Genomic DNA, 18,657 nt, shown 5'->3' with positions numbered 1-18,657 from the left:
GATGAGATATTACTTTTATGTAAAATCATTAGCACCCAGAATGGTTCTGCCAACAAGTACCTCATGTCTGTTTTCAATACTTGCAAAAAGGTAAGTGTTTATGAGTAGCAGTTCATGTAGTATTTCATTTTTGCAAAAGCACAGAGAGGAGCTGAGGGCCTACAGATCCAAAGCTGTTTCAACTCAACAATCTGAAGGTCTCATCTTATCAGGGGCACATAGGTACAGCTTTTGACTTACTTTCTAGTACTTCTGCCTCATTTTATGAAATACTGTAGTCCAAGGCAACATTTTAAATAACAGCCTCTGACAAAACGCTAATTTACACTCAAGCAAGCCCTGCTTATCATGCCAGACATCCGAGCCTATTCAACTCAGCAGAGACCAAAAATTACAGAACTGGGCACAGAACAATTAAAGCAAATCAAGATGCTGTAGCCAACCCCCGCAGATGGAGCCAGGAGCAGGAAAATATTTTGCCCCTTCAGAGGAAAACTGAGTTCCCAAGAGCATCTTGAAACAAGTTACAATTTCCATCTCTATAACTCAGGCCTGAGGCTTACTCAAATTTAATCTGAACTTACTGAGTAATAATAGTTATACCCAGGGCATACTAAAAGGAAGAGCAATTTCACCCATAAGGAAGTTAAGGTACATGGAATTCAGGAACCTAATGGTACTGATTAGTAATCCTATAATGAGTCTACCAGTAAAGACTAGAATCTGAGGAAAGGTCAGGTCAAAAGAACATTCCAATGTTTTTCTAAACTACTTTGCCCTGAAGATAATTATAACCAGATAGCAGGTACTAAGAAACCAAGAAGTCCCTGAAAAGTATTGCTTAAGATTATTGCTGACAATTTGACCTCTAATAACAGTAGAGAAAATGAGAAATTCTTGATTTGGCTTCATTGTATTTTCATCTTTTATATGGTAAAGGATACAATAAATAATAATAATATAAATATAATAAAGGAGCAGCTATCTACAATTCATGCTGAAAGATAAGGAAGAAATAGTGACCAAAAGACGTGACTAACAAAATTTACCAAGACATGGCAGAATTCATTAAGGCTAAACAAGTGGACAGCTAATAGGCTTTTAATTGTAGCCCTGTTTTTGAAAGAGTGGATGTCAAAGAGTTCAAACAAAGGATATGCAGAACCCTAATGGATAATGTTAAAAACAGAAAGTTGGTTAAAAAGAAATGTAGGAGCAGCTAGGTGGCGCAGTGGATAGAGCACCGGCCCTGGAATCAGGAGTACCTGAGTTCAAATGCGGCCTCAGACACTTAACACTTACTAGCTGTGTGACCTGGGCAAGTCACTTAACCCCAACTGCTTCACTTAAAAAAAAAAAAAAAGAAGAAATGTAAGGCAATTCGACGTAAGTTAATTTACTTATTCTGTACCGTACTAATGAAACTATTAAAGAATTATTTTATAGAGCTAGAAAAAATAGCAACAAAATTTATCTGACAGAACAAAAGGTCAAGAATATCAAGGAATTCAATTTTTTTTTAAGTGTTAAGAAGGAAGCCTAGCAGAGTTCAAACTATATAACAAAGTGTTAGTTATCAAAACAATTAGTTACTTGCTAAGAAATAGAGTGGTGGATCAGTGAAATAATTTAGGTATGCAATAAACAGTAGTAAATAATCATAGGGATCTACATGTTGATAAACCTAAAGATCAAAATCTTGGGGGTAAGAACTCAGCATTTGAGAAAAAGTGCTAGGAAAAATGGAAAGCAGCTTGGCAGAAACTCGGGAGACACCAACATCTCATACCATATGACAAGATACAGTCAAAATGGCGAGCTGATTTAGATACAAAGAATGATATCATGACTAAATTAAGGAAGCATGGGAAAATAGTACATATATAGATAAGAGTTTATGACCAAACTAGAGAGCGAGAGGATTATGGGGGATAAAATGGAAAATTATGATTCCATGAAATTAAAAAACTTTTACCCAAACAAAACTAATGCAACCAAGATAAGAAGGAAAACAGGAAACAGAAAAAAAAATTTACAGGAGTTTCTGACCTCAGTTCTCAAATCTATAAGAAACTGAGCCAAATTTATAAAAATAAAAGTTACTGCCAATTGATAAATGGTCAAAGGATATGAAGAGGTAGTTTTCAGAAGAATTCAAAGCTATCTATAGTTACATGAAAAAGTACTATACTGATCAGAGAAATGCAAATTAAAATGACTCTAAGATATCACCTCCTGCCTATCAGACTGGTGAAAATGACAAATGCTGGGAGAGATATGGACAAATTGGTGTATACTAATGCACTGTTGGTGGAGTTGTGAAGTAGTCTAACTACTGTTGAGAATGATTTGGAACTACACCCAAAGGACTATGAAACTGTGCATGCTCATTGACCCAAGAATAACACTTAAAGGTCAATAGTTCAAAGAGATGGAAGAAAAGGGAAAGGGACCTATTTATATAAAAATATTTATAACAGCTCTTTTTTTGTTAGCAAAGAAATGGAAACTGAGGGAATGCCAATCAATTGGAAACTGGTTGAACAAGTTGTGGTATATGATTGTGATGGAATACTATTGGACTATAAGAAAGGACAAGCATAATAGTTTCAGAAATACCTGGAAAGGCTAACATGAACTGATGCAACTGGAATAAGCAGAAACAGAAGAACACTGTAAACTGTATCAGTAATACTTTAAAGATGATCAAGAGTGAAAGACTTAGCTATATTGATCAATACAATGATCCAAGACAATTCCAAAGGACCCAGGGTGAAAAATGCTATCCAGTGAAAGGAATAATGACCTCTGGATGCAGGCTGAAGCATGCTGCTTTAAAACTTTATTTCATTGTTTTATTTTGTTTGTGTTTTCTTTTGTAATATGGCTAATGTGGAAATGTATTTCATGAATTCACAGGTATAATGGATATTCAAATTACCAGCCTTCTCAGAGATGGGGCAGGAGGAGAAGAAGTGAGAACTAAAAAGTATAAAATTCAACTGCTAAAAAAATTTTACATGTAATTGGAAAAAATTTAACAAATAAATAAATTTTAACTATTTTAAAGGCATAAGGTTTTCAAAAATGGGATACTTATGATATAAATGTAATCAATTAAACAAATGAAAAGAAAGGAATGCCTAAAGAAACCAATATAGATACACTGGGAACTCACTAAACTAATCAGTTTTGTTTATTTGCTTGTTGAATGCAGCAGAGGTGCAAAAAGCATTAGAAAACAAGATGAATACAAAAATGGCATGGTCCAATAAAAATGTCAAGAAATATATGTTTTCAACAAAAGGTTTATTTAAGTATTAGAGGCAAGTAAAGGAAAGAACTGTTCCTCAAGGATAAGTACAATAGAAGAAAACAACTATTTGCCAATGGTTTTAGGTCAGTTTTCTCATGAAACAACAATGGTCCTCCTAGAGGAAAAGAGAGGGTAAAAATTACAAAGAGAGGGGCAGGTAGGTGGCGAAGTGGATAGAGCACTGACCCTGGAGTCAGGAATACCTGAGTTCAAATCCAGTCTCAGACACTTAACACTTACTAGCAGTGTGTCCCTGGGCAAGTCACTTAACTCCAATTGCCTCATCAAAAATTTTAAAAAGACTAAGAAAGAGGTTAAATCCATGATATGTAACATGCTGGTAAGAGTATTTATTTACCTCACCCAAGTAAAATTTAAAAGTTTAATTAAAAAATATTAAGCTTAATAGCTTAATATGTAAAGATAGCATAGCATAGTGGGTAAGATTCCTGGCCTAAAAGCCAGGAAGACCAGGGTTCAAGTCCCATTTTTGGCACACACTGACTCTGACTCCAGGCAAGTCACCTAACTATGGAATAGGGGCAGCAAGGTGGGGCAGTGGATAAAGCACCAGCCCTGGATCAGGAGGGACCCACATTGCCCTGCAAAAAATAAAAAAAAAATTTTTAATTAAATAAAGGAAAAGAAATTCAATAGGGAAACTAGCAGAGGTGGGAAGAGAGGTTTAAGACAGAGGATACTGCAAGCAAAAAACTTCTTAATACTAAAGGGGGAGGGGCGGCTAGGTGGCGCAGTGGATAGAGCACCAGCCCTGGAGTCAGGAGTGCCTGAGTTCAAATCCAGCCTCAGACACTTAACACTTACTAGCTGTGTGACCCTGGGCAAGTCACTTAACCCCAACTGCCTCACTAAAAAAAAAAAAAAAAAAAAAATACTAAAGGGGGAGATTAAAAGGAAATAAAGAAGAAAAAAAACTAGACTCTAAGGGGGTGCCTTAGATTGTCTTTAGGAAAATTGAAGAACTAAACAAATCAGGTACATGCATGTCATGGAATATTACTGTGTTATAAGAAATAATGACAGAGATCATTTCAGTCACTGAGTCAACAAAAGCTTATTAAGCACCTACTATGTTCCAGGTATATTTATAATATTTATATTTAGATTCTGGATATAAAAAAAGGAAAAAGAAAGGTCATGCCCTCGAGAAGTTCTAATGGGGGGGGAGGGGGCACACAGCTAGATGGCACAGTGGATAGAGCACTGGCCCTGGATTCAGGAGGAGCTGAGTTCAAATCCGGCCTCGGACACTTAACAATTACTAGTTGTGTGACCCTGGCCAGGTCACTTAACCCCAACTGCCTCACCAAAATTAAATCAATAAATAGATAGATAGACAGACAGATAAATAAATAAACAAAATCTAATGGGGGAGACAATAGTCAAACAAATACATACAAATAATATACAGGATATAAAGAAAAAATCAATAGAAGGGATTGAGAAACGCTTTGGGTAGAAAGTAGGGATTTTAGCTGGAACTTGAAGGAAACCAGAAGGTGAGGGGAGAAAGACGAGAGAGAGAAAGAGAGCATTCCAATAAAAATGTCCCAAGCCAAGAGATAGAGTGTTTTGTTTCATTTTACTTTCTTCAGATGATCTGGGTCATATAAACTGATAGAGAAGAAAGTGAACTGGAACCAGCAGAACAACTATTCAAGAACAGTAACATTGTAGAGGAAGGCAATTTTGGAAACTTGAGCACTCCAATCAAGGCAATCACCAATCAGATCTCCAGAGGATATATGAAAAAGCATGTTAACTATCTCCTGACAGAGAAGGGAAGAGCACTTGTTAAGTGTCTACCATGAGCCAAGTAATGAGCTAAGTGCTTTACAAATATTATCTCACTTAATCTTCATACCAACTGTGTCAGTTAAGTACTGTAATTATCCACATTTTCCATCTAAGGAAACTAAGGCAGACAAGTTAAGTGACTTACAAAGCATCACACAGCCAAGAATAGTCTAGAGCCAGATGTGAATTTGGACCTTGCTGATTCCTGACCCAAAGTTCTCTCCAAGTACCACCTAGCTAAGATGGATACAATGTGCAGAAAGAATACACATTTTTGAAAATAATTGGCGTGTTGATTTGTTTTTCTTAAGAATGTTTATTTGTTATGAGGGTTTTTATACCTTTCTTTCTTGGGGAAAGGTTGTGAAAAAAAGAATATTAGAGATGTCAAAAAAAAGGAGAGGTCCATTATAAACACTTCTTTAAAACGCAGAGAAGAAAACAGAAGTTTAGAAGAAAGAACAAACAAGTAGAATAATTTGGAAATTAGCACGTGGAACATTTTCCAAGAAATAAGTAGTAGGGAGAGTTGTGGTTTCAAATAGAATGCTCCTTCTAAGTTCTGCTATGGGTATAGAAGTGTTCTTTTAGTGTTTTAAATTCAGAATTTTTTTTAAAAAAAGAAGCTATAGGGCCGCTAGGTGGTGCAGTGGATAAAGCACCAGCCCTGGATTCAGGAGGACCTGAGTTCAAATCTGACATCAGACACTTGACACTCACTAGCTGTGTGACCCTAGACAAGTCACTTAGCCCCAATTGCCTCACCCCCCCCCAAAATAATTAAATTTCTTTTGCTTATCCCCATAAAGTAGAAGAGACAATAGGTAGAAGTTTCAGAAATGATGATTTAAAAAAAAAAACTCAGCATAAGAAAGACTTCAAAATGCTAAGAGCTGTCCAAAAGTGCAACTGAATGCCATGGTATGTAGTAGAATTCTCATTATGGTATGTGAATAGAAGCTGGTTGAGCATTTGGCAAGGATGTAGCAGAAGGAATTCCTATTTAGTTAGAGCACAAACTAGATGAACTCTGAGGATACCTTCAAAACGCAGAAGAAATGGTTTTGGCACTATAAAGCCTCAGTTCTTCTACCAAAAGGAAATACAAAAAGGGCTATAAAAAAAAATCACTCAATCATCAGCTTGAACTAGTACCTTCGTCAAAAGGAAAACACGCTTCTGAAGACGTCGGACCAGGTCTTCATTATATTCCCGCTTCTTCCTCTCTTCCAACAGTTCGCTCTGCACCTTAAGTAAATCTTCTAGTAGCTGCTGACGGCATCTTTTTCCAATATACGAGCACTATAAAAAATCAGAAGACATTTAAAGGATGACCTTGCGTCATATTTCCCAACCTGACAACATGATGATGCTCGAAGAAGACTATGACATCAGGGCAATATCAGGACTTGCAGTGGATTGAATTTTAAGGGAGGGCTGTTGCAAGGTCACCAACCTCACTCTCTCCTCTAGAGCCATATGAGTCCAGTGGCAAGATATACATCAGGACGACTGGAGATGACCCTGGATTATTTAAGACAACTGGGACACACAGCTAGTAAGTATCTGAGGTGAGATTTGAACTCACATACTCCTAACTTCAGGCCCAGTGTTCTATGCACTGTACCACCTAGCTGTCCCATGAAGATAAGGATAAGGAAGAAGGCCATTCAGGTCAAAGTACAGAATATCTGGGTAATGTCAGCAGTAGTCCTAGAGAGACCAAGCAAGGGATGAAATAGGAGCTTGCTTGGTTTAGAAACAGCATTATCCATAACCATACCCTAAAATAGATTTGCATGTGCATATTTTTTTCATTCAATTTACTTACTTATGAATAGCTACTTAACTCCTTTCAGGAGTTTCTCAATTTCAAACTATGCATTCAAACAACACCCTGTCCAATCCAGAAAACATGAGGGGGATTTTCACATCAAAGTATGCAAGGAAAGAAAAAATACCAAATGATGCGAAAAGGAGAGTTGAATAAGCTAAATTACCAAACAAATACTTCATACTTGAATTACAGATAGCCCCAGATGTGCAGTTTTGGATGGCAGTAATTTAACACTACCATCCACATAGTTCCTGTACTCTAAACGTTCTATGCATTCTAAAAGAAAGGAAAAGCTGGTAGGGATAAAACTGGTATAGATGAATAATGTCTACAATTGGAGAAAAACTATGGAAAGACATGAGTGGGGGGCAAATGTCCTGTATGCAACCCAAAGGGGAAAGGTGGGAAAGAGAGAAAAGCCGAATTGGGTCCATTCATTTACACCAAATAAAGCTGAATGACACTTCACACAGAGCCAATTGGGAGAGATCTATTATGCAAATATAATGCTATTAAATATATATAAGTAAAGTTTAATATCTCTCCTTTAGGCTTAAAATTTCCACATGTTGCTCTGCCATAAAAGACTAAGAAAAAAAACAAGAAAAGACATCAAGGTATTCACATTAATAAATCAAAGACCAAAAAACAAAACAAACAAAAAGAAAACAAAGGTTGGATAAACCAACACTCTATCATATTAACAAAACACACACACACACACATATGCTGGTAATATCCACTTTTAGACAAATCAACATTTTTCCAAGATATACTTTTCTTTTTGGGGGGGAGGGGGTGGGCCACAATGAGCATAAATGACTTGCCCAGGGTCACATAGCTAGCAATTGTCAAGTGGCTGAGGCTGGATTTGAACTCAGGGCCTCCCGAATCCAAGGCTGGTGCTTTATCCACTGTGCCACCTAGCTGCCCCCTAAGATATACTGGGGGGGGGGGCTAATTGAGGTTAAATGACTGCCCAGGGTCACACAGTAAGATACACTTTTAACAACATTCTTCAGAACAACATTAATAGAGATTCAAAATTCTAGCAGGCTATGTGATTCCTGGACTCCATGTGCCATGATGTTAAACTTCAATTTGTTTCTCTTGAAAAGGCAAACACTGAAACTAATAGTTAATTCCTTCACCATTTCCAGGTTATCTATTTTGTCTCTGTCACTATCACGAAGACACATAAAACCTAAAATATATACACAAATATTCAGTTGAAACCTAAGGTAAAAGGCTATTTAAGTTCCAGTTCAATTTAAAACTATTCATAGACTAATTTAATAATCAAGAACTGTGAAATCAACTCTTTTCAACACTGAATTCAGGTGGGGAAGATCATAAGAGCTTTAAATGACTATTCAAAAATAGTAATTTAATTAGAAAAATGACACAAATTTCCTGGATATCTTTTAATTAGTTATACATACAAAGACCATTGTGTGACCAATACATTATTGAAAAGCACAATTGGCCTCTCACAAACTACATTAGCATCCCCTGCACCCGAACCAAGTCTTACAAAATGCTGAAGGCAACAAATGGAAGCAATTTTAAGATACTACAAAGAGAAAAAACAAAACATGTACACATCTCCATGGACTTTCAAACAAAATATATGAAACAATAGTCATAGAATTTGGTTTTGTTTGTTTTTTTTAAAAAGCCTGCTATGAGTAAATCCTAAAAACACTACATATTCACATGCAATAGAACAGAGAAGCTAAAATATCCTGTAGAATCCTTAAGTAACAGCACTAAAATACGAATTTGGTGACTTAGAAAATTATTTCTCTGGATCTTGGTTGTTTCCCTTTCTTGTAAAATAGAGGGGATAATTTAGCCACTAAGGTTACTATGTAATTATGAAAATACATGCAAATCTAAAGAGAACTTCTATTCAACCAAAGATCACATGCAAACACAGACCTCATATGATATCCTGACCAACTTCACTGAGAGGTACATTATTACCTAAAGTACATCTTTAAAAAACTTTTGGAAAAACTAGAAAACAATATGGCACAAACTAGGTATAGAAAAACATCTTACACCTTATACCAAGATTTTGACAAATGATCATACTATAAGCAAATTAGAAGAGCAAGGAATAGTCTACCTATCAGATTGGAGAAGGGAAGAATTTATGACTAAACAAGAAATGGAGAACATCATGAAATATAAAATAGATAATTAAGCTAAAAAGCATTTACACAAACAAAAATAATTCAGCCCAGATGAGATGGAAAGCAGAAAGCTAGGAAAACATCTTTACGGCAAGTATCTCTGATAAAAGCCTCACTTCTGAAATATGTAGAGAACTGAGGCAAATGTTTAAGAATAAAATGCATTCAGGGGAAGCTAGATGGCACAGTGGATAGAACACTGGCCCTGGAGTCGGGAGGGCCTGAGTTCAAATCTGGCCTCAGACACTTAACATTGACCGGCTGTGTGAACCTGGGCAAGTCACTGAACCCCAATTGCCTCACCAAAAAAAAAAAAAAAAAAAAAAGAATATAAGGCATTCCCCAAATGATAAATGGTCAAAGGATACAGGACAGTTTTCAGATGAAGAAATCAAAGCTATCTACTGTCATAAGAAGAGGTGCTCCAAATTACTTTTAATTAGAGAAATGCAAATTAAAACTATGAGATACCACTTCACACCTATCAGATTGGCTAATATGACAAAAAAAGGAAATGATAAATGTTTGAGAGGATGTGGTGGAAAATGGGACACTGATGCATAGTTGGTGGAATTGTGAACTGATCCACCATTCTGGAGAGCAATTTGGAACCATGATCAAAGAGCAACCAAACCCTGCATGCCCTTTGATCCAACAATACCACTACTAAGTCTGTATCTCAAAGAGATCATGAAAAAGGGAAAGGTGCCTACATGTACAAAAACAAAGCAGTTCTTTATGTAATAGCGCACACACACACACACACAAAAGAAAGAAAGAAAGAAAGAAAGAAAGAAAGAAAGAAAGAAAGAAAGAAAAGAAAGAAAGAAAGAAAGACAATACCCAAAAAATTAATTGAGGGAATGCCCATCAATTGGGGAATGGTTGAACAAGTTATGGTATATGAATTTAATGGAATACTATTGTGTTATAAGAATTGATGAACAAGCTGATTTCAGAAAACCTAGAAATACTTACATAAACTGATGCTGAGTAAAGTGAGCAGAACCAGGAGAACATTGTACACAGTAACAGAAACATTATATGATGATCAACCATGGATGACTTAGCTCTTCTGAACAATAAAATTATTCAAGATAATCAAGAAGGACTCATGATGGGTAAATGCTATCTAGATAAAGAACTGATAAACTCAATGCAGATCAAAGCATAATATTTTCATGAATTTTTTCATGTTTTTTTCATTTGGTCTGTTTCCTCTTTTTACAGCTGTGACTAATATAGAAAAACGTACATGATAGCACATATATATCTATATCGAACTGCTTTAGGATGAGTAGAGGGAGAAAGAAAAAAAAAATTTGGAATTAAAAAACTTGTAAAAACAAATGCTAAAAATGATCTTTACTTCTTTTGTTTGTTTGTTTGTTTGTTTTGTAGGGCAATGGGGTTAAGTGACTTGCCCAGGGTCACACAGCTAGTAAGTGTCAAGTGTCTGAGGCCAAACTTGAACTCAGGTACTCCTGAATCCAGGGCCGGTGCTTTATCCACTGCGCCACCTAGCGCCCCCCTGATCTTTACTTCTAATTGGGAAAAAAAAAATTAAAAATAAATTTAAGAGCCCACCTTACTATCATGAATTCCCACTATAATATCATTCGGGTTCATCCAAATCTCCAAACATATAGTTAATAACATCCATATTAACTAACTACTAACTAGTGTTCGAAGAACTAACTATTCCTTATAATACTGTTTTTCCTAAGCCCATGGTTTTGGGGTCTGATCAACAATGTTAAATAATCATGCCTATGTAACAAACAGAAAAAATGGCACAGGGAGGGGTGATGAGTAAATAACAGTACACTATCACCAGCCATTACATAAACAAGGCAAACTGTATATCATATCACTTCTCTTTTTACATAGCATACTTTCTAACTTGCATTGCTTAATACACTTTAAAATTTTGAATTTGGTTTAAATAAATGGTCTCCCACTTGTATAACACACCTACAAGTCACACTGAGAAGTACTAAAGGATGCATACTTCTTTTTTATCTTTTAAATAGAATTTTATTTCCAAAATATATGTAAAAACAAAATTTTAACATCAATTTTTAAAAAACTTTGTGTCCCGAAGGGGCAGCTAGGTGCCGCAGTGGATAGAGCACCGGCCCTGGAGTCAGAAGGACCCGAGTTCAAATGTGGCTTCAGACACTTAACACTTAACTAGCTGTGTGACCCTAGGCAAGTCACTTAACCCCAATTGCCTCACAAAAAAAACCAAAACAAAACAAAACCAAAAAAACCTTCTCCTCCCCCCTCCATTCCCACCCCCCACCCACAAGAACTCAAGCAATTCAAAATAAGTTTAAATGAGTAGTCATGGAAAAATTCCCATATTAGCTAGTTGTGAGAGAAAACAGTCCAAAAAAATGAAAACTTCAAATTAAGGAACTGTCAAAGAGGAAATGAAAAAAAAATTTTTAATGTGTTTACATCTGTTTTCAGATACTATCAGTTCTTTCTCTGCAGATGGGCTGCAATCTTCATAAGTCCTTCAGGGTTATATTGGATCACTGCCTTGTTGAAAATAACCACATGTTTCCCAGCAGATCATCCCCTACTATTGCTGTTATTTTGTATACAGTACATTTCACTCTGCTTCAGTTCATGTAGGTCTTTCCAGGTTTTTCTGATAGTATCCTGTTCATCATAACCTTTATATAGTACCTTATGCTTGACAGAGAATTTTCTTCATAAAAGCCCAGCAAAGTAGGTACCATATGGGCAGCCAGGTGGCACAGTGGATAGAGCACCAGCCCTGGAGTCAGGAGGACCCGAATTCAAATCCGACCTCAGAAACTCAACACCCACTAGCTGTGTGACCCTAAGCAAGTCACTTAACCCCAACTGCCTCACAAAACAAAACAAAAAATAGATTACCATACATTTTGCCATTATAATCAACCATCATAACTATTTCCCTCAATCTCACTCCTTTCCCATGACATTTACTCTATCTTCTTTTTACCTATTCCTCCTCAGAGGTGTTTTACTTCTGACTATCCTCTCCCGCACTCTGCACTCCCTTTTTTCGCCCTTCCTTCCTTATCCTCTTCCCCTCCTATTTTCCTGCAGGGTTAAATAGATTGCTCCTCCAATTGGGTATGAAAGCTATTCCCTCCATGAGCCCACTCCAATGAGATCAGGGTCCCTGAGCTAATTCTGTGTTCTAAATTTTTCTTCCTTCCTCCCTCCTCAACCCTCCCTATGAGATCAGCAAATTCAATATGTCATGATGCAGTAATGAAAAACATCTTCATCCTCCTTGAAAGTGTTTTGCTTTTTATTGCTCTCTCCCCCAATCTGCCCTTTCTTCCTTCCCTTCTCCCCACTCCCTTTACTCCCTCCCCCCCCAGGGCAAAAATATATTACTATATCTACTTGAGTATGTATGTTAGTCCTTTTTTGAGTCAATTCTGATGATATTAAGGTTCGCTCACTCCTCAACTCCTTCCCCCTCTTCTACTCTCCTCCATAAGCTTTCTTCTTGTTTCCTTCATGTGAACTTCCTCTCCCCAGACCAGCTCTCTCCTTCTCCCTCCCCCAGTATAATCCTCCTACACCTCAACCCTATTTTAATGATGTTATCATGGATTAGCTGGGTGGCACAGTAGACAAAGCACCGGCCCTGTACCCAGGAGGCCCCAAGCCCAAATCCAGCCCCAGACATAAGACACCCCACACTGTCTGCCCTACAAGGAACAAAACAAATGCTTTGTAGATAAGGGATGCATACTTCTAACGTGCTATTTAGGAAAAAAAGGTTGGGGTTACTTCTTTTGGAATTTGGAATATACAGAGTAATCTGAGAGAAGATATAGTCACGGGTCAGGAAAGCAAAATAACACCATTAAAGCAAAAGGAACATTCAGGATAGCTAGTCAAGTTATCATGCTGGGACTGGACCCTTAAGATTTTAATACTGGGCAAAGCAAAAGTAGTCTGGGGGGAAGTGGGGAAGAGGAGGTCAGAATATAACAGAGCAAATTCAGGCAAGTAGTTGCCTAGGGATTTACAACAGCATTCTACACTGGACAGTACCCTTTTTGTCCATCGAAATCTAAAGCAAAGTTTGGCCAATGTAGGACCAGACAGTCCACTTGTCAACAGGCCTTGAATACCCAGCCATGATGTTTATTTTCCCATATAAGACATATCATGGTTTGATATTTTTATCCTACACACACACATACATACACAAACACACACACACACACACACACACACACACACACCCTTCTCTTTACCACTGAATGGAAGCTCTCACAGGGCAGGAAAGTTCAAATTAGGCAAAGAAAAAGAATATAAGAGAATAGGATGGTGATATTTAGTCTCATTGCAGATGCTTTTTGATGATGATGGGTCTAGTCCTGTCTTCCTTAGCAATCCTTTTAAATGAATCCTTAATCGATCTCCTATCAATAAGTGACTCTCTCTCCTCCCCAGAACTCACATGAATGTGGCAACATGTTCTGTTAATTCTAAGATGATTCTGTAGCACCACAAGAATAAATATTCATATAACTTTTTTTTTTTGAGGCAACTGGGGTTAAGTGACTTGCCCAGATCACACAGCTTGTAAGTGTCAAATGTTAGAGGCCAGATTTGAACTCAGGTCCTCCTAACTCCAGGGCCAGTGCTCTATCCACTGTGCCACCTAGCTGCCCCTAAACTTTTTTTTTTTGCCATTCAAAGAAATTCTGGCAACCCAAACTTGTGTGACCAGCCAAGATTTCACTGTGTTGAGCATGTAGTCACCAGACAAACCCAACCTTTGTTACAAAGGAAAAGAGAGAAAACAACTCATAAAAAATTAAATCCCACTTTTTCCATGCTTAAGTTGAACTCTACGGTCAGTGACATTTCCATGAACCTTTAAGAGTTCAAAAATAAATCTTAGTTCTTAAAGAAAAAGCTAGATATATTTATTGATCAAGGACTTATCTGAGCTGCCATACACTGAATGAAGCAAGGTCTGAGCTTTTGAGAATCCATCTTTGTACTTCGAAGTCCTCTTTAATGTAATCTTCATGAGGAAAACTTTGTTTCTAAGACTCTTCTTTGAAGGAACAATGAAAAGAGACAATGAATTCAAAGGCTGTAGGAAACATTTTAATGACATACTGGAATGAACTGCTGCATTATACTCTTCCCTTACATGAACCACAAAGTTTCACTTTCCCTTTTCCTGATTCCTCCCAACTCCCAAATCTTCTGTCTTGCCTACATGACTAAAAGAAAATGGCAACCAAGGAAAATGAATGGGGATGGGGAGGGGGAGGAACCCAACACAAATGCAACAGTAGATTGGGGGGGGGGAGAAGGTGGAGAATTTGTAGGTAAAAAAGGACTAGAGGCTTAGAAATTCATTGCAATAGCAGACTATCTGAGCAATACTAAATATCAATGATAAAAATAAGGCATGATGGATGTAATCAATATATATTCTAAGAAGGTGAAACAGAAGCCATAATTAGAATGAAATACTGGTCAGGTCTCCATTTGGTGCCATACTGGACAACATATAAGGTGAAAGAGAGGAAGAAACGAAGGGTTCATATTGTGCATACTCTGCTAGAATGTTCTGACCTATGTCATGCACCTCTTCACCCAGTAAGCCAAAGGTTCTTCCAAGAAAAACTAGTAAAGGGCAGGATTTGCCCAAACATTTTAAATAAAATCTGAGCACAACATTTATTTGGCCCTAACCAGTAATACTCCACAAATAAAAAAAAAAGAGCTATCCTTCCTTTCAAGGGGTGGGGGCTAAGGGAAAAGAACAATAAACAGAAATGGAAAGTCAAGATTTCATCCGTTTGGCAGATGATCTGTGGTAGTGTCAGTGCACTGCTTTACAAGGAGAGTATAAGAGAAAAGATCATATTATCTACTGATAACAGACTGACCAATTATACTCTATCACAGGAAGGAAACAATGTCACTATACATTAAATACCCCATAACTCATAACATAAGGAGTGCACATTGCATTTTATTTCTAAGCTCATATCCAAATAAGAAGAGAAATACTTCAACTTCTATTGTATAAAAAAAACCAAAAGGCATTTATTAAGACCTGGACTGTGCAAATTACTTCTTTAGATGCTGGGGTTTAAAGACACTTATTGATCTTGATTCAGCACCCCCATCACACCTTTCAAACTACCAGTAATGAGGCCAGATCCAAGGATGCAAAACTGGCTTATATCAAAACCCACCCCTGCACTCTGATTCCTTCTCCCTCTTTCCAGCCCAATAAAGAGAGCAGAGCCAGGTTTGTAGAGGTTTTCTCAGGTCTTAAACAACCAGCTTGGTCACAGCCCTTCAGGAGTAAAGCTACTAGGCTCTATAACCCAACAGTACCAACACTGCAAAGCTCTTGTACCTTCAGTATCTTAAATTTCTTGTGCCAGGCAAAGGACTAAGAAACAAAGGAAGAGGAACAGGGCACAGAATACAACATTTGCCTGTGGGGAGCTGTGCAGCACTGCACCAAACTGAGGGAACAGCAAAGTATCCAGTTGTGGCCAGTTTTAGCCACCAAAGAGTCAACTGAGGCAGAGACCTAGGAAATTGTCCAGTGTGGGAAGAGGTTGAGATGCTTTGAGATCCAGCTGCAAAGAAAGTCCCAATTGGAAGGGAGGGAGTCAGAGTAAAGAATAAGTAAAATAAGGATGATCGAGGGAGAGGAGACTGAAAGCACCCCAAAATTTCAAGAAAAAGAAAATCCCCAAAGACCTTGAAAACAAACAGATTAAATCAACAGGAAAATTCGTTACAACAGAAAGGAAATATGGCATCCAGATCTAGTAAAGGAGATCAGGTATCTATGAATTAATACTTCAAAAAAAAAAAAAAATGATCGAAACACTTGACAAGACAAAGGACCCTGTGAAAGTGAGAAGAACATGAAATCACAACACTCTGTTCATGAGAAGTTAAAAAGAGAAATGAGAATATGAGAGCAGAATTAATGTCCTGCACAGCAAAAAAATAGGAGAAGAAAAAAAGGAAAAAAAAAAAGCAGAATATAGAAAAACCAGAATCTCCAAAGGCAGGCCTACAGAGAGTACAGTAGACTGGGGATACAAATACCCATAGGCAAAAGACAATTTAGGAGAAGGAAAGAAAAAAACAAGAATATTTAAAGAGAATATATGTCCTATGCAAGCAGAACATAGCAATCTCTAAGACAGGATGCACTGAAACAACCTAAGGATCATACATCTCTAAGAAGAACATGACAGAATAAAAACCCATGATGCCGTAATGAAGGAATTTTTTTTAAAACACCTGCTAATACCTTCTGAACATAGAAATGAAATATCAATTGAAAAAATTCACAGATCACCTCCACCACGCACGCATGCGCACAACGCGTGCACACAACTCTCCCCCCCCCCCAAGGCTGTAAAATCCAAGGACACATAGTGATTAAATTTAATAATTCAACTCAAAAAAACAAGAAGTTCTGCAGGTCATCTGCAGAAATATCTTCAATACAAAGTAAAACTTACTAGCTGTGTGATCCTGGGCAAGTCATTTAACCCCAACTGCTCACCAAAAAAACCCAACAGAACACTCACAAAGAAAAAGGCATTCAAATAACAAAGGCAAGGCTTTTCCTATCCATGACAAAAAGCAGGAGGGAGAGGAATAATGTATTCCAAAAAACACAGCGAGCTCAGAATGAAGCCAGGGGTGACCAAACCAACAAATCCAAGCCTAATCATGTGGGACAAAAGATGGACATTCAATAATAAAGAAGAGTTAGAAACATTTTTAAAAGAAGACCCAAACTAATGAGATTATTTGCATCTAACACACCCCAAAGAACAGAAATGTAGGAGTAAATTAATGCAAACAAGACCATCAAGAGAGTGATAACAGAAAGAGACTTCTAAGCATACCAAGGAGACAGAAATACAGATAATATGTGGGAGGAGCAACAGTGAAGAGATAAACATGGGCCACAAGTGAATAGAATCTGGTCTGGTGACACCATGACTATAGACAAATGCCCTCTTTGTGGGGCAAAATTATAATATAGGTGGGGGCAGCTAGGTGGCGCAGTGGATAAAGCACCTGCCCTGGATTCAGGAGTACCTGAGTTCAATCCGACCTCAGACACTTGACACTTACTAGCTGTATGACCCTGGGCAAGTCACTTAACCCCCACTGTCTTGCAAAAAAAAAAAAATTAAAAAATTTTAATATCGGAGGGTACATGGATAGAAAGAGGAATAAAGGGGTAGAGAGTCACTGGAGTCACTGCGGTTAGTTAAATCAAGGACTAGCAATGAGGGAAAGCTAAATTCTATTGTCTAAAAAGAGAGGAATCTATAAAGGAGGAAGGAAAGCTCAAAATGAGCCTTGGAGGTAAAGGGAGCTCCACAGATGAATTCTGCTAAAACTGAAGGGAAATAAGGACAATATACTAGATGAGGTCTAGGAGACTTGGTGGCTACTTTTCCTGGGAGGAGGAGAGGAATTTGAATCCCTGGAGGCAACTGGCACCAAGCAGAGTAGTAGAACATGGAGCTAAGGAGATTTGCAGGGAACCTGGGGGTAGGGAGGGGTTGAAGCAAGAAGTTCAAACAATGAGAACTCATGGACAATATCCTTTCTGAAAATGAAATAACTGGCATTGTTCTGAGATTAAGGCACAATAGAAAAGGAGAATGCATGGGGTAATCTCTACAAGGGTATGGCAGAATTTCTATCTACTGCCCACCTAGCTGCCACAGACAATAGTGCCTTAGCATCCAATTCATAAAGGGAATATCATCCTGAGCTTCACTTGAGACATACAGTAATTCTAAATGGGATAGCAAAAGAATATACATAGCTCTTTGTACCACATGGAACTTTTAAAAAAACTGACCATGTATTAGGGCAAATATACATACATACATACATACATACATACATACATACATACATACATACATACACACACACACATATATATATATATATATGTATATGTATATGTATATGTACCCTAATATATATATGAGGGGAATGCAAATGTTAAAGGAAGAAATATTCAACAGATCCTTTAAAGAGCATATTGCAATAAGATTAGAAATTGGTTTAGGAAAACAAACCAAAATTGATACTTAGTAATGAAATCTCAAATTATGAATGGGCCAAAGAACAAAACAAAGAAACAATTATAATGATGTAAAAGAAAATGATAGTGATGGAAATACCAAAATTTATGGGATGTAATTAAAGCAGTCTCAGGAAAAAAAATCAATATTTAGAATCATACAATAAAATAAAATAGAAAAAGAGAAGATTATTGAACTGAATATTAATTGAAAATTAGAGAACCAACAAATAAGCAAGAATATTAACTAGAAAAGAAGTAGCAAGAAACAAAAGAAATGATGCCCTGGATTCAGGAATACCTGAGTTCAAATCCGGCCTCAGACACTTGACACTTACTAGCT

The 18,657-nt window shown here is 37.3% G+C and overlaps 1 protein-coding gene across 1 annotated transcript in view; it reads right to left on the bottom strand.

The window, feature by feature from the left end:
- Window positions 1-18,657, bottom strand: part of MAD1L1 (mitotic arrest deficient 1 like 1) — an 899,456-nt gene that overhangs the window by 595,301 nt on the left and 285,498 nt on the right. The window contains exon 14 of the mRNA XM_043978850.1: window positions 6,290-6,416. Within this exon, the coding sequence (XP_043834785.1) occupies window positions 6,290-6,416 (127 nt within the window). The remainder of the gene's footprint in view (window positions 1-6,289; window positions 6,417-18,657) is intronic.

This window comes from Dromiciops gliroides, chromosome 1 (genome assembly GCF_019393635.1).
Source record: "Dromiciops gliroides isolate mDroGli1 chromosome 1, mDroGli1.pri, whole genome shotgun sequence".
NCBI classification, from domain to species: Eukaryota; Metazoa; Chordata; class Mammalia; order Microbiotheria; family Microbiotheriidae; genus Dromiciops; species Dromiciops gliroides.
Note: the sequence above shows the minus strand (reverse complement) of the source record. Positions and strands in the feature narration are given on the sequence as shown.